Below are 17052 nucleotides of genomic sequence, written 5' to 3'. Positions count from 1 at the left end.
ATTTGATAGATTGACTGGTTGCAGTCTGGTAATCTGGAAGTCCATATACTGCCCTTCTCAGGACAGTTGCTGAATACTGCCCCAAGCTGCAGTCCTTGAAGGTGAAACACTGCCGCCATGTAACCGAGTCTAGCCTGGAGCCTCTACGCAAGCGCAACGTACTTGTGGACATTCCTCCACCACCTGGGAGCCTTTCGGTCATTGTGCACTCTGGCCCTTATGTCAATATTCAGGTATAAAGCCACATCCACAAAAATGTCCACATTCTTTCACAGTTGAAGGCACCAAAAGTGTAAAAACTGTCGTAAACAAACCAGTTTGATTCGATAGTTTGGTTAACATGTAAAAGTTGATTTCACCTTTTTGTGCCTTTAAACAAATGACTTCCTTCTAATTTTTGATTGTCTAAAGACACACACTTGAGAACCAATGTGCAAAAGGTTTTGTATGTATATTATATATAAATATATATTTGTATGTATATTATTTAAAATTAGATTTTGTCACTATTCAGCGTGTTTGGAAAAAAATAAGAAGAATAAATACAATCATGATATAATTGACAACCACTGAAATGCTTAGAAATATTCAATACACACATCAAGGATGCAATATAAGAATAAGTCCTTTGTACACGTACACACAAAAAATACAAGAAAATGTTTAAGCTAAATGGATGAAGAACCCATTCGATAAGCTTTTATGTGTTGAGGGAAAAAAATCTTCCTGATTCCAAAACGTAACAGGCACTGATACACATATGTTCTTGATAAACAATGAAATGAAAATGATTCGTTAATATTATTATTATTATTTTTAATTCTACACCTCTTGTTGGGTTGAAAACAGTTCAGATTACATTCATCAGCATTAAAAATGAAATGAAATTCTACACACTCAACCACCTTTGTTTTTGTACCAAATCATACTAAATACTCAGCATCGACTTGAATTGTTGTCCTGTTACCAGCAGAGGGCAGCGATGAACCATAATCACAGTACTTGTAATGCTTTCATCATCCACTTTCAAGATAAGCCCACTCAAAGCTTTTTTTTTTTAATTGTAGCTCCTCCTTACTTTTAAAATTTACTGTGCGGCAATAAAGAAAAATCTAAAGGCAATATTTGCCATTTTATACTGCACCTCCAAGAAACGTTGAGCTCCAAAAGCACAAAAGACAACACAATGGCTTTCCACTTGAGCCTTAATGACATTAACAAAGTTTCCATTAACGGGGCGCTGGAGGGAGACGGAGGCGTCCGTGCGGAAATCCACACGACGGAGTCGCTGATAAGACAAAATGAAACACATCTCCACAGGCCAAGAAGGTCCAGGAGATGCCAGTCCAAATTAGTTCTCGGCCCAATTTGTGGTTACTTCATTAAGCGAGCGACTTTAGCGCACGGGTGGGAGGTTGCGACCTTTCCCATCAGGCTTTCTAACACATTTTCCTTTATGGAATCGTAGCGGCGGCTAAAGATCTTCCTGGGAAAGAGCTTCCTGAATCAGAGCGGTCTTGCTCACCTCTGGATTTGAGGAGATTCCAAGTGGAAGTGCAAAATCCCGCTCTCATCTGCTCATGCCAGCGGTGGCCTTCCCTCAACAGCCGGCTGATATCCTCAGCGGATCAACCGCCATTCACGGCTTCGAGCCCCTGAAAGCCCTTCACCAACATCGGACAGCAGGTAAGACCGAGTGGATCATCGGGACTTGAGATATGGACGTCTGTTGGCTGTGCGTTACATCTTTCTGCACCATCCGTCTAGATTCTCTTCCATCTGAGGTGGTACGACTGAATAGAAGTCAGTTGGACTTCTCGAAGACGTTTCACCTTCAACCCAAATTCATTCGACAGTCTTTGGTGAAAGCCTCGGGTACGTGGTGATGCTAGAATGACCCAACTCAGATGAAAAGACCTCCAAGAAACAAACCATATTTCTATTCCCTCTTTCTCACAGCTTAAACTGCTCTACTTCAGCCATTTCTTGATATCAAAAAAGAAACGGTATTCCATGGCACGGCTGTTTTGCAGGAGCTCCCACAGGTACGTGATGGGGAAGTCTAAGTCAAGCCAAGTAGAAAATTTGTGGCCAGGGTGGTCCATAGTTAGTTATTGTTCACAAGCTAGCTGATTGTAATTGAATCTGTATAAAAGTTGTATTGCAAACGGAGTCCCTAAATCACCTTCCCCGAGCTGAAAGATGATCAATACATGTTGTTGATTGGCCTCTAGATGGAGACTACTAAGATCTGAGCTGTCACAGTTTTTTTGGGGGAGGTGTGGTCTACCTGAATCCCATTTATTATTATTATTAAATTGGAGTGTGCAATGCCAGGTTAGGTACGTCATTAACCTCGTGATGGATGCTGTGCTAACCAACACTTGGTGCATGATCATTTATTGAAGTTCCTGTTCCTAACTTCTGCTTACCAAATTGCGCTTTACTTCAGTTTGGTGCAAGCTTCAGGGCGCTTCCATTAGACAGCTTTAAAAGCATGCCGAGTGCTCTTGAAAATGAGTTTCCGCAGATGCACCCCGGTCTCCTCAGCAGGCCACCGGGGCTTTGTCAAGACTTTGTGCGCCGCGTTAAGCCAACCCACCCCCAAACCCCCCATTATGCCGTATGCAGTCGGGCAGAAAGTAAAAGTACCTCTTCTGCAGTCATGAGGCCGCCGCACTGGTGTGCAACACAGTTCAGCGTTAGATATTTGTGAGTCATATAAACACAAGGGAGGCCACTGAGCTTTCACGAGAGAGCAAAATATAATTGGGGGATTATATAAGTGTGCAAATCCTCCACCGGGGATTGAATTTTCCTTCAATTGTGTGTTTTGGAAAGCCCTCACAAAAAGTGATGTACACTCAAATCACTATAGGACACTTTTAAGGCTTGAAATCAACTTGCACGTTGAGATATTTGCTTTGTTTTTGCTAACCGTATAACCATACCCGTTGAGTCGTCGTAAAATGGAGCAGTGTCAGGGAGGTTTGGGGAAAAAAAAAATAGATAACCGAAGCAAAATGGCGTCTTCACAGAGAAACAGCCAATCGGATTTGATAAATATTAGAAACAAAGACACAACCCTCCCCCGTCGTATCATACGGTGTTTATTTATGGGGTGCTTAGACGAGCTCCTCCACCACGACAAATAACACCGGCGGTGCACTTAAGGGAGCGCAGTTCAACATTTACACAGCGTTGCTGAAATCAGTTTATGTATGGGCTCAATTGACTTAATGCATATAAAGAGACTAGATGCTATTAATGAACAGGCTGCCCTCGGGCACCGGCCCGACCTGAGAAGAGCAAGCTAATCTGGCATGCAAATTAAATCCTGCCTCCGTGTGTGTGCCCGCCACTTTAATGCGGTCCATTACAGCGTTTGCACTTATTTATATATACTATTATTAAAGAATCGCCTCCGAAACAGATCGTTTTGCAAGCTAGGGCTTGCGGGTAGCTTAATTATTTGACGTCAGAGAGAATTTGGGTATAATTTTTGAGATAAAACTTTATTTACACTACATTTTAGAGAACATACTCGTACTGCAGTTAATTTTTAATTTTGTGAAATGAAACGCTAAAACACTTCTAAATTTGCTCTGTAAGTAGAGCTGGTAAAACGAAGCTTCAAATTTGCTTCATGAACCAGCTGTATTTTTTTTTTTTTTTTACTACTCTGGTTTGTTGGGTTTTTAACCCAGCATTTTTAAAGGTTTTCTAAAAGGTTGCTACAATCTAAATTAAACAGCCCCTGGTTTTTCTTGATCAAAATTGAGTGAATTGAATATTTTCTGTTTATCTGTCACAGGGGGTTCCCTGACAAATATAAATAAATAAAACCTTCCAGGCGCAGGTATGCTTGAGTATGTGCACCTCATTTCAAGCACAATTAACTTGAAATGGAGTGCTGCAGGATCAATAGTCCCCATTTGATCCAGGAGGGGGTTGTTGGGCGCGATGTCACTCTATGGAAATGGCACACATATGGTAATTCCGCCAGTTTAACAACAACAACTCGGAGAATTTACTGTTACCACTTTTTTCCAGGGAGACGGGAATAACAAACAGCGGGATGCACTTGGGAGCCATCTTCTCGTATCCCGGCTTCAATTAATCTTAAAGAGAGACACGCCATTTAAAGCTAATGAGCGGGGAGTAAAACTAATGCGTGTTGATACTCGGAAGATGCTGAAGAGAGAGTACGTTGCGAAATGGTATACTTTTTGACTGGAGCTGCTCGCCTTACCACGCGACATAAAAAGCGAAATTAACGCCCAGCCCTGTTCCTTTCATCGTATAAACAACAAAAAACAGAGCGAGTCAAAGACAATTCCCCGACGGGTGCTTGTATGAAATGCAACTTTCAGGCGTCGTACTCGCCTCTCGGCAAACCTTCCCCTGGCTCAGAATGTGGCATTTATTTGCTGGACTCCGTTTCAATTTAAAGGGAACGGCAGCCGAAGGAGGCACAGGGGACAGTGTCTCATCACTGCCACTTACCACTCTTATAGGCCTGCTGGCGGAGGAGGGAAACCTCAGCAGGCAGCCCCCCCCCCCCACTTAAACAGTGAAGACCTCCACCAGTCAATGTCACGTACGGCTGGCTGATAGCCTCGTATTCCCAATCCCTTTTTTTGAGTGTGCGCGTGCACACGTTGACAAGTTCGCCCGTGTCTTGAAGACCACTGCGCGTATATCAAGATCATTAAAGTCGTTCTTGAATGGCGGAGTCAACACAAGGTTCATTTTTCCTCGCCCAATATGTACACACTATTTATATGGAATACGGAACTCTTCAAAAGTATTGGAACGGTGAGGTTAGTTTTTGTTGTGTTTTATCTGTCGAGCTGTCAAAATGAATCCAGTTATCGATTATCAAATTCAACGTTTGAAGCTCCGTTTGAATTGTCTAAATCCCGTCAGCCTTTCACCAGTAACAGTAAAACCTGATGTAAATGATTACATCAATATGGAGCCACTGAGAAAACAAACTGACCCCAAAACAGCGTGACTTTCCCGCTCAAGGACGTTCCCGCAAACGCTCTCCAAAAGACGACATACGGACATTACTCGCCTTAAGGGTTAATTGTTGACGGAAGGCAAACAAACAGGTCCGAGAATAGCAACGGTACTTTTTTAGAGATTGGCTCATTTGAAATTCAGCATCGCGTCCATACAGGGCTGACGATGGGGGGTAAATTAGTGCTCGGAGATGAATTACTGAGCCAAAGGGAAGGCACACATGGAACTGGCATGTTAGTTATGAGTGGGAAATACGCAAAATGGACAAAAGGCACTTTCTCTTCTGTTCTTCAGAAAAACACATTTTTTTTTATACCTTCTTTCAAGTGTATTTGTTTTCATTTTGTTTCCAAATAGTGAGGATTTGAAACGTGATTCTAAATGTGCACCTGTTTATAGAAAAAAAAAACACATTTTGTTCTCTAACTGTACCCAATGTGAACCGGACTGTGACCTTAAAACCAAAGCACAAACCCAACCCTGATTTTTGTCAGATTGACATATCCCCATCACATCTTCTGTTTTTTTGCGCCAAAACATCAAATTATAATAAAAGGCCATTTTCCAGTGAGACCAGTGAAATGGCACCACATCCCTCCTCCACCAGCACGCTCCCCGTTTTCCTTCCGAGCGCCATTCATTTTGATTTCAATTAAAGATCCTGAGTGTGACTGTTGGAGAGAAATTGCCTGCCTTTTTAATTAGCTCGTCTAAGTTGGTGGAAGCAATTGGTTTTTTTTTGTGTGTGTTTTTTTTTCCTCCCCCCCCTCAGCACTTTGCATTTGATGAGCCCGCGACTGCCATTTTATAGCCATTCGTGAATATGCTCTTTTTGATCCTACCTGATAATGCCTCCACACAAAAAAAGCACTCCTTGGCTTGACTTTTCTGCAGGTGGGTCTTTCCCTGCATTGGCTATGAAGAGGTCAGTGCAGGTTTAGGACCACATGGCGCGGCGCAGGCCGCTGCCCGCCAGTCAATAATCTATTACGAAGCGGCCCATCGTTCCCCCCCCACCGGCCCCCCATCCCCAGTGTGACTAATGCACAGCACAGAGATGGCCTCCCCGAGGTTAATGCTGCACCGCTGACCCCGTTCCCCTCCTGACAAACTCTGTCACCGCTTGATCGGGAAAAGATGCTCCTCGGCCCAAAAAGAAGGAGCTCGTACATCACGGCATATCATAGCAGTCCCCAGATATCAAAACCATGAATGCTCCAAGCTGTGTAGACGTACTGTGACAAGGGACCAAGATGTGATGTAAACTGCAAAATATTTAGCTAGCTATTTGTGACACTGTTAAAATTCAGGCAGATGGGCTTGCCTTTAAAATCTGTGAACATATCTGCTTTCTATTATAGCTGGAAGACCGTTTTCTTGGCCTGATGCGAGACCTGTTGAGAACCCAGCCGGTCTCTTCTTCTTTGCTGGGGTTGGAGGTCCTGGTAAGTCTGTCTGCGTCGATTTAAAAACTTGGTCACAGAATGAATAAAACTAATCTGACAAGGTGCCGCTGTCATTCAGAACTTCATGTTCCTCCTAAATATGGATCCTAAAAGGGAGTCTTTGGAGCGGCCGCCCAACTCATTTGCACGCGGCGATATTTGCACTAGTTACGAGTCTCGTAAATGAATCGGTGCACATGGCACCGCATCACGGAATGGAATGAGAATCCGTGCCATTAAAACCACGTCTATTCGTGTCACCGTCGCTGTCTAATAATAAATCACCTGCCTCCTCCTTCGCGAAAAGTCAAGTCAAGTCAAGTCAAGTTTATTTGTATAGCCCTAAATCACAAGCAGTCTCAAAGGGCTTCACATAGACAATCAATTGACAATAATTCTCAAAGCATCCCCTGATCTTAGGCTCCCAAAAGGGCAAGGAAAAACTCAAAAAACCCCTACAAGGGGAAAAATGAGAAACCTTGAGAAGGGACCACAGATGGAAGGATCCCCCTTTCAGGATCACCAGGCTGCAATGGATGCAAAGAGGGCACATAAAATACATCATATGGAAACCAAAAAGTGGATGCCCAGGCCAAAGCCAAGAGCTGTCGGAGGTGCCTTCGATTGTCCTGGCAGTGTCCTCCAGGAGGGTATTCCACTGCAGTTCCCTCATGGTGAATTGGTCCACGAGAATCTAGATAGCCATCGTCAGCATGGGTGTCACCTAACCACCTCCCCAGCCGGGGAGGGGTGGGGGAGTGGGGTCGGGGAGAGATAAGAGAGATAAGATAAGAGAGAAAAGATGCTCGTCATTTAAAATTCTAGCAGCGGGCCCCGGTTTGGCGCTGGGCGGGGTCTCGGCGAGCAGACGGAAATTAGCCGCACCTGAATGACAAGGCAAAAAAGCTGCCGCTCCCAGAGGGACTGTGATCTACACACAAACTCCCTTTTAATAGACTTACACCTCATTTGGCCTCTAAAGCTTGTTGAAGGGTCCCAAAGGACCAGAGGGAGGGAGGCAGCGGGGAGGGGGTCCTCAGAGGTCAGAACTGCCGCTCGCTGTAAAGCAGCTGCGGTGAAAGTGGGAGCTTGATTAGACGGCCATTCACGCCCAGAAGGGGACCGTCGTGCGGGGACAATGCTTCAGTTTCCCAGTTTGGCTGGCCTGCCGAGAGCAATATGGGCTCCCCGCCGGAGGAAGCCATCACTGTAGACCACGAATGGAAATGTGGATTTTTATCCCGTTTGCAGGAAGTGTCATGCGAGTTCATGAAGTCTTTAAAAAAAAAAAAAAATCATATCTACTCCAAAAAACCTGAGTCCAAATCCAACACACCAATTAGTGGGCTGTGTTACACGCTTTGGAAATGAACTTTTCTTTAAATTCTACAATAAAACTTCTCTCTTTGGCGGCACATCATCCGCGCAGCGTCAAGTAAATTGTAATTGGTTCGAAAGAGTTGTAAAATGTATCGTGACAATTTGAAGCACTTTATTTCACTGTTTTATAGAAATGTTTACGAAGAAGGCTTTTATTTGGACATGCCAGCTTGATACACAGTGGGGGGGGGCTTTACCGACTGCATCATGGATTTAATATGGATTTAAATCTTGAATTAATTAATGTTGTAAAATAGAGCCTGGCGACAATAAATGTCAACAAGCAAACATTCTCAAGGACACGGGATGATAAACCGGAGATCCATTGTGTTTATATGCTTAGCTTGATGTTATCGTCGCTACTTTCTTTTCTCCCCCCTCCGCCCCTCATTTCCTTTCAATGACATCCCACAGCATTGATGGTTAATTAGACCTCTTTGCACAGCTCTTTGGGTTAATTCCCAAAAAGTGCGGGGAGGGGTGTAAAGTTTGCATTTTAAGTGAGGCGCCGTGCGGCATCTTTGCTTCCTGAGTTGAAATGCAGTCGAGGTTAAGTGGTCCCTGGGCTCGCGGCACCTATCTCAGCCCCAAACATGACAGCTGGGGACTTGACTGTTGCTATGGATATAGCAGCCCCTCCTTCTTCTACTCCTCTTCCTCTCAGGCGGAGGGGGGGGGGGGGGGGGGGCTTGTTCATCCACCCCCCAGTTACTTGCAAATGCCCCCGACTGCTCATTTGAGACCATACAAGTCCTCCCCGCTTGCTTCGTTTCCGTGTTAACACGTCAACTTCGGTGTTGTTCTGCCCCGTTTCAAAAGTGCACGGAAAATGGCTCCGGGTGTACTCAGACGCTTAGCTCGGATTTGGAGCTGGAAAATTTCCTAGAATGGATTGAAGTGGTGTGCCTTTCCACAATTAAAAAAAAAAAGAGAAGCACATCATCATGGTAACAAGACTCTTTGTCCAAAAGTGTTCTAAGAATTATAATTATTTAGATCATCAATTTGGAAACTGCGGCCTTCTTCTTGCAAGCTTATCAATGGCCGCCATTGTTGTCGTTGCAACTTCTCATGTAAAAAAAAAAGACTTTCTAGTGTCTCGAAACTTTAAATCGACGGCTTTGAGTTTGAGTTCTCCTAGCATCTCCTCGTGACCCGTGAGTCCCAGCTTAGGCTCAAATTTGGGACGGCGTAATGAAAGGATCACGGCAAGACAGCAAGTATGTGATGAATGTTTAAATTGGTTTAGCCGCAAGGCCGCCGCAACGGCGTACATCTCTCGCTCGGATGAGTCGGAGGGTCTTTTACGCTCATGACCGTAATCCCTCCGTGAAAAATGGGCATTAAGTGAAAGTAATTGCTCTCATGAACAAATTCATATTTTATTATCTTTTCATCACCACTTCCAAGAAGGGTGAGTTAAACTGTTAGCTAGCACTCAAATTGTTGTCTGATAAAGCGGGTAGCACATTTTTAGCGTACATCCCATGCCTTGAATTACACTTACTAATATGATACTGTGTATTTGTGGTTTTACAGTCTAACAGAAGTTTTAAATGATACATCAGAAACTAGAAATTTACGCCGCTAATACTCAAAAGTTAGCAATTCATCTCTGTCCAATACGAGTCTTGAAAGTTGTGAAAGTTGCTCGTGCCAGCCCTTATTTGCCCAGAATCCTTCTCCAGGGCAGAGCGCCGGCCTGCTGAGAGCACACATGAGCGGTCCACCAAAGGGCCTGAATCCTTCCAAACGTCGCCCGTACCCCCGTAACAGCCCTCCCCACTGTCCCACCTGCTGACATTGCATCCATCTTGCCGTGTGTTGGCACCGCGCAGCAGCAGCAGCAGCAGCAGCAGCAGCAGCAGCAGCAGCAGCAGCAGCAGCAGCAGCAGCAGCAGCAGCAGCTCGCCTTCCCTCCGGAGCCTGTAGACCATCACGCCGATTAGAGGAAATTTGTACCTCAATATTGTCAACCTCCCGCTTTCCGTGCCTGCGCCTGCACAGAAGGCAGGGCCAGACATTTGGGCGGCAGCCAAGCACATGTGTGAAGCTCGACCCCCCCTCCACCCCCCACCCCCGCTGTCGCCGCCACTCCTTTCCAGCTTTATGGCCTCCCGACCGATGGGACAAATGCCGGGTGGCTGAAAATGAACTTATCTCATTTGGACCACAACACGTCGCCTCAGGTTATAATGTTGCGCCGTTCCCGGCGTGGCGCATGAGGGTCAATTGTACGTTTCCATCTGAACCGGGGAGTGCGAAAATGCCAGACAGTGAATTTGGAACAATTTGCTGTATTGACTCCCTTTAGTGTAAAGTATCAAGCTCGTATGACACCGCCGTTTGTATGTATTAGGGAAGAATACAGAGGAGGAGGTAGTTTATATGTCAGTGTTTTCTCTTAGCTCCCCCCGAGTGGCGGATGCCCGACATGATTGATAGCCTGGCGAGATGATCTCCAATACAAAAGTCATTATTGAACAGCAGGGCCGGGCTGCCGTTGCGGGTCTCCCTTTGATTTAAGTAGTATATTTTCATGATCTATAAAGAGGCCAGCTGGAGAGAAAATGGTTTGCTCTCAAACATTTAGTGTCTATAAGCCATCGCGCTCATGATTGGGGAAATGATTGCTACCCCTTTTTACGCCTTTTTCTTTTCGTCACGCTCGCATCCGTCGCGCCGAGCAAATTGGTAATAACCGGGTAGATTAACCCCAATACAATGCTGATTAACATTAGCTTGCTCGACTAAATAAATTCTGCAGGGAGTGTAATTGAACTTATCGGGAATATTCAAGCACGACTGTAATCTTGCTCCAATTGGGTGCGCGTTGGCTTGTGTAAACGCAGTCTTGGGAAAAAAAAAAAAAAAGTGTTAATCACGCTTTTGTTTTAGGGCATAAACACGGCGACTGAAAATAGAAGAGGAACGTCTCCATTCTACAGATTTGTGCAGTTGTCGCGTAAATTAGCGGTTATGGCGCCGTCATTCGGATGTACACGCTGAAACGCCTCGCCGTTTCCTAGCGGCACTTTTCCTCTTGACATGCAAGCAAACATCTGCAGACATGAATCTGTTCACTGGTCTTGATCAGCAAAGTCTGTTGTCGCACTTCTGCACGGCATCATGTGGAAGTGAATGACAGGTGCATAGTGTGAAAAAGTCCCTCAACACTAAAAATATACGTGCTACGTCATTTGCTATATATTAGCATTTATCTTTTTTTTTTTTTTTAAATACAAAGCTTTGTCCACGCCATGTTTCTTTTCTGCCCAAGTCAGCCAAAGTCTGCCTGCGTCAGGTTAATCAGGCGTAATTTAAAATCCCAAATTCCCGACAGGACGTTTTCAGATCCGCTATCGGCGGGAATGTTCTGCATGGCTGTTTGGATCAAAGACTGGTTATCTCTTTTATTGAGCTGTTCTAACCTCTGTCCACTCTCATTACGGACAGGAGGCAGTGAATTTCCCGGCCAATCAAGACTAACGGCGGCAGACAGGCGCGGGGCCGCGACGCTTTAACGAGGCGCGATGCAAAGGCACGGAGAACATTGCAAACACGCCGGCGGATCAGCGGCTCACCTTAAGAAAATGATTTGGAAAGGTAAGCTCAACGTTACAACTACAGTACATTGAGCAGTTGTTAAGACAAAATTATTCTATTAGTTGCAAGATTTGATGATGCACAGCACAATTATTATTTTTTAAGACAGGCGAAATATTAAAATAGCAAAAAGCTTTATCGGATTTATTTCTAAAAACACGTTCTTCTTTGTAAGATGTCATAAGGTTACCAATGCGTATTATCGCCACCGACTGGACTTTTGCGAAACATCATCAACCCAGTGGTACAATTATGTGTAGGAATACAAAAAATAAAGACCCATGTTATGTTTTTGGTTAAAAATGGCCAGAGCGAGGTGAATCTTTTTTTTCCTTTTCGTTTTGACGTTGAGGCGCACCAGCTGTGTTTATGGATTCCCGCTGCACCTGCTGGGGTTACTGAGCGAGTGCAGTGAGGGATTAAGCGCAGGGGCGCCAGGGGGTACAAGGGCGGCGGAGGGGTCGCCGGAAGAGGCGGAACACGGAAGAACGGCAGCTCCGACAGGGCGACAGTCTAGGTTTCGAAGCGTCACTTTGTTGAGATTTTGGGATCCCGTTTTGTCGGCGACGTTGACATTCTACTCGGGAATGAAGCTGATTAATGTCGGCGAGCGTAGAAACGCAGCGCTCAGCGCTTTTCGTGATCACCAGAGATGGATTGGGAAAGAAGGCTTTCAAATTGAATGTACCTCTCCCCACTCGGCCCACTAATTGTGCCATTTACCACCGCTTGAGTCAGTGACCGCCGCTATTTAGTCAAACTAATGATGATGCACAGTCAGAGTCATCCCCTGATAATTAAACTCGGGCTCCATCTCTTCTTCGGTATTAGCGTTTTTTTTTTTGGGCCAAATTAACGGTCGTGCGGGAGAACAAATCGAGTCACTTAGTTCCTTTAAATTACTCGTGGCGTTGTTAGCTGGGAAACGACTCCCTCCCCACCTCACCCTTTCCGAATTCCATTTCCTGTCACTTGTTATTGATTGCGCAAACTTGACATTCTTGTTTTGAGGGTTCGGGCAGGTGAGCGAGGTAAAATGATCAAATTTATAGTTTAGTTTTTGTGGCCTTTTTCATTATTTTCTCTATTTCACTACTACTGATAGATGATTCTATTTTACCTGCCCACCCACAATCAAACCCAAGTGAAGACGTTCCCACCCGTCTCTGAAAACGCGTCGCATTTGTTCCACGGCGCAGTGCCCGCCGCGCCAAGCGGCGGGCCTAAGTGAATGAATAAATAGGCTGATGTTGAATTTTCCCCTCACTTGGCTCTACTGACACAAATAGGATCTACAGTACTTTATAATGCTGTTAGGTGGAGGCGGCTCTCGCTGCTGTCACCTCTCGGAGGACCTAGTCCTTTGCCAGTCTAGCCTGAAAGGCTAAGTGACATCAACCTTCGTTAGTATCATCGCATGCCGCATTTGTAAGTGGTTAGTCTGCAAATTGTGATGAAATAGGCTGTAGCCCCCTTCAGAGCTGGACTTTGTGAAATAACGGGTAGACAAGAATGACTCGGATCCATTTTTCCTGGTGTGGCAGCAAGCACAAACAAAAAACAGCATCACGTGTTGACCCGGGGGTGCTCACCATCACGAGGTGACCCCCCCCCCCCCCCCTCTTTCAAAACACACATACACTTGAGCATATAATGAGGAGGAAAATCCCTTGTTGGCATCAGCGTCAAATTGGGGGAACTCAAGTCTCGTACAAAAGGACTGACAACCCCCCCGTACCGCGGTATTCTGGTCAACTGTTTCTCTGTCACGTCAATTCCTCGGAGGTTTCACATGACAAAACACTTGAAAGTTGCTTTGTCCCTCCTCCTTGTCACGTTACACTCCTTACTTCTCCTCCTCCTCCACTCCTTCCTCCTGTTTGCGCTGTCAGCCCATAGCCTGGCACCTGCTCTCATGTTCCTAATTAGTCCCTTTTAATTAATTATGTGCGCCGTCTTATAGCTGGAGACATCTCCGGATGAACAGCCAGTACATTAGGTACACCTGCACATTTCCACATGACCCAAATAATTCACTGTGTATTTAGGTGTCCTTAATGTTGTGACCAGTGAGATGCAAGTTGTTTTTTTTTTTGTTTTTTTTTCCCCGTCACGGTGAAGGCACACCTAACGTCACCGTAGCTGCATCCCAGCTGTTGCTGCCGCCTCGGCATCCTCCTGTTACATCGGGATGCACGAGATGCCAAACAAAAGCTTCCATTAAATATTTACCCGTTCCCGTCGGCGTATCACAAACGAAGAAAGGTCAACCCTATCGCTCATTGAGTCAAAAAGACATAAGGACCAAGTGGACTGTTGTTAAAAAAAAGAACACAGAATCATAAACTAAACTGAAAGTTTCCGTAATAAGCCCGGCGTAATTGAAGCAACACAAAACCAGTTGAGTTGTTTTGGGAGGCGTCGGCGTGACAACTGATTGCAAGCAAAAATATTTGTCCAGGGCGGGCATAATTACATCTGCTCCCGCTTTGACTTGGGCTTGCTTCCTGGAGGACCTGTTTGCGGAGACTCAATGACAAGAAGTCGAGTTGACGGGCCCAGAGTGAGACAGTTAAATGCCCCCTCGCTGCTCTGGATAATTAATAAATAAAGTACCAGGGGAGTCCTGTCATGGCTTTCTCGATGACAGGGGGCTGTCTCCAGTGCGCTAAAGCATTAAATGACCAATTCCTGTCAGACGAACTTCCACCGCACTCCCCCGACGCGCCGGTTCTCATCGCCGCCTTCGCCCCGTGCACACGCGCCCGTATCGCTTTCTTTCCGACGAGAGGCGCTTTGCCGACGGTTTTCTAGCGACTGATGGCTCTAGTTCATTTCTGCCGAATTAATTGGTCCCTGAATGAATTGCGTTGACAGGGCAATTCATCATGTGTTTGGCCTGACAGTAAGCGGCGGAGGAAGGCGGGGGGGGGGGGTGAGGAAGGAGCAAGTCCGGGGTTACACGGGGAAAAAAATGGGGGTTGATGATTCTGCACCCCACCCTCCCTTCTCTCTCGGTATATTTCCCAGCTGCCCCAGTTTGCCGGGGCCTAACGCCGGGGCTGACAGCTGATTAGATGGCCGCCTCTGTCTGTTTTGGAGGGGACCTCCCCCTCCCCATTTACTAGCCAGTCAGGTAGTAAGCGCACGACCACCAGCGGCCGACATGTTCGCTAAGTGACGCCTTAATTGCGTCACGGGGTGAGCAATTTATTTACTGGCAAAATAGTGACGTTAGTCTTCACCTGACCTCTGACCTGTCATTGCAACCAAACATTTGTACTTTTTTTTCCCCCCACACTCACTTAACAGCTCCAGTCGATGCGAGTGAATTGGAAATTTGCCAGCAATGCAAACAACCAAATCTGACCTCCATCCACGCAGATTTTAATTGGGCAAGATCTCGCCGTCCATCCACTAGCTTTTAAGTCTTTTCCTTGTCTTATTCTCACGCTAGCATGTCAAGCACTTATCCGGCCAATCGATGCTCACTCATTAGGAACCTCCCCTCAAGTATCCCGCCGACGTCCTCACACCGAGTGGAGAATCACCTCATAATTGGTGCTCAGGCATCATAACAAGCTAGGCTGCCCCGCTGACACGTCCGTACAAACAGGTCTAACACGCCGATTGATGGATAGCGGAGAATCGTATTACATATTGCCACATCCAATTAGATACAGCACATAAAGCAGCACATCCATTCCGCCCTTCCCACCCAACAGCCGCTCGAGGAATATGAAGATGTGAAAAGCATTTTCATATTTTCACGCTGTCGTCTGGTCGTGTCATGGGCAAAAAAAAAAAAAGAAAAAAGGATAACATCCGGAGGATTTATTGTGCATTTGACACGCCACTAACCAAATTAGCATTTGGCCATCGCAGCATATTCAAAGCGTGCTTGAGCACACGCGGCGTGTGCAGTCAGCAGTTAGAAAGGTCAACAGTCGTCCTGACGTAAAACCTACACGAGTCGAGAACACGGGACTTAAACTTACGCCTGTGTCGCTCGTGTCACGTTTACATTTGGGAACCAAAATTGTCACACTTATATTCGATTAACAAATAATGATAATAATAAACAGCTCATTTAGATACTATCTTTATGTATATAATTTCGTTGAATCTGTCAAAAAAATCAAAAGTTGTAAAATAATAGTATGCTCTTAGCCCATCAACTAAAATGCTAACGTTTCGCCGCTTTCGTGAGGTCATACTAGTTTCCAAAAGCACGCTGGCCCCATCATCGCTCACTAAGGCGTAGGTGGGAATTCACGATGGGTCGCTTAGCGCTACTGTGTACAGTATGTGTGCTTTTGAGGGCTCGAAAATGGACTCTGACTGTACACTTAGTTTCCAATAGCCCACTAAACGTCCCATTAGAGGCCCCGAGGTGCTGTCACATGTACGCGGCGCTTTTTATCGCACGCCCAAATCCTCCGCCAATTGCACACGGCTAATCGAGACGGTGTCCGCCGGCTGTAAATCAATAACGACGTAACTAAGTCGTACCAGGCGGAGGGATTAGCGCGAGAAGAAACCAGTGAAAATCAGCTTCCAGAGAGGGGGGGGGGGTTAAGGGGGGTGAGGAGGTATTTCACGCATAAATCTAGCGGCTGCAACTTAAGCGCAAATTGAATTCTGAGGCGACGGGAGAGCGAAAAAAATTAATTCAACTTTACAAAGCGGAGAGCGAGAATGTGTGTGTGTGTGCGTGCGTGCGTGCGTGTGTGTGTGTGTGTGTGTGTGAGAGAGAGGGGTTAAACACTTTATGCGCTGCTCGCTGATCCGAATCGGAGAAAACATTCCGCGGCTCCCGCCTCTGAAGCACGTGGTCGCCGTTATACCTGAGAAGTCGCTTTATTTGTCTCTAAACAGGCTCATTAGTCGGGAACAGTTTTGCTATTACATTTAAAAATGGATGCAGACTCAAAAAAAGTAGCAAATGAATCATAATATCTGTAGTTTTGCCTTCTAATTTAGGGTTGGGTAACCTACGGCACGTGGGCGGTACATGAACCCTCCAAGCGTTTGATGAGGCCTGACATGACATTCCCAAATTATCTAATAATCAAAAAAACGTACTTAGTAGTCTCAGAGCTTCAGATATTACATCCATAAATACAACATCCTTGTTTTCCAGAATCTAGAATCAATGGTGGGCTGGTATTTTTTTTTTCTTTAATCAAAAAAATTAAAAATAAATAATTGATTACATAACATTCATGTTTTGGTAAAAGATTTCAGACACTTTTTTTATTATTATTATACAAGTGTGACCAGAATGAAAGAAATAATACCAATGAACATGAAAGACAGTTCTTACTGTATTTACATGAAGTGTTTTGTCACACACACACACACACACACACACGCTCACACGCTGACACACACACACACACACACATGAACATTAAATAAACTCCACCCACTGTACCTTAAACAGCTTCATATGCATATGATGACCATCTGCACTGCATAGAATTTATACATCTCGACTTCCTCATGAAACGTGTGGCTTGTCCCTAATAATATTAATAATAATAACCACGAAAACAAGAATAATAATACTAATCTCAACAATAGGCGGCCT

At 45.3% G+C, this 17052-nt stretch overlaps 1 protein-coding gene across 10 annotated transcripts in view; it reads left to right on the top strand.

Annotated features, from left to right (window-relative positions):
• Window positions 1-17052, top strand: part of fbxl15 (F-box and leucine-rich repeat protein 15) — an 80480-nt gene that overhangs the window by 3752 nt on the left and 59676 nt on the right. For 9 of the 10 annotated variants that reach the window (XM_085903206.1, XM_085903205.1, XM_085903204.1 and 6 more), the window contains exons 4-9: window positions 62-233; window positions 1469-1686; window positions 1768-1875; window positions 1960-2045; window positions 6390-6473; window positions 11310-11459. In XM_085903206.1, the coding sequence (XP_085759332.1) occupies window positions 62-233; window positions 1469-1537 (241 nt within the window). In that variant the 3' untranslated portion in view covers window positions 1538-1686; window positions 1768-1875; window positions 1960-2045; window positions 6390-6473; window positions 11310-11459. The remainder of the gene's footprint in view (window positions 1-61; window positions 234-1468; window positions 1687-1767; window positions 1876-1959; window positions 2046-6389; window positions 6474-11309; window positions 11460-17052) is intronic. The other variant, XM_085903207.1, reaches the window with a different exon arrangement.

Source organism: Syngnathus leptorhynchus, chromosome 22 (assembly GCF_054491065.1).
Source record: "Syngnathus leptorhynchus isolate UIUO chromosome 22, UIUO_Slep, whole genome shotgun sequence".
NCBI classification, from domain to species: domain Eukaryota; kingdom Metazoa; phylum Chordata; class Actinopteri; order Syngnathiformes; family Syngnathidae; genus Syngnathus; species Syngnathus leptorhynchus.
The sequence above is the reverse complement of the archived record's forward strand: the minus strand, read 5'-3'. Positions and strand labels throughout refer to the sequence as shown.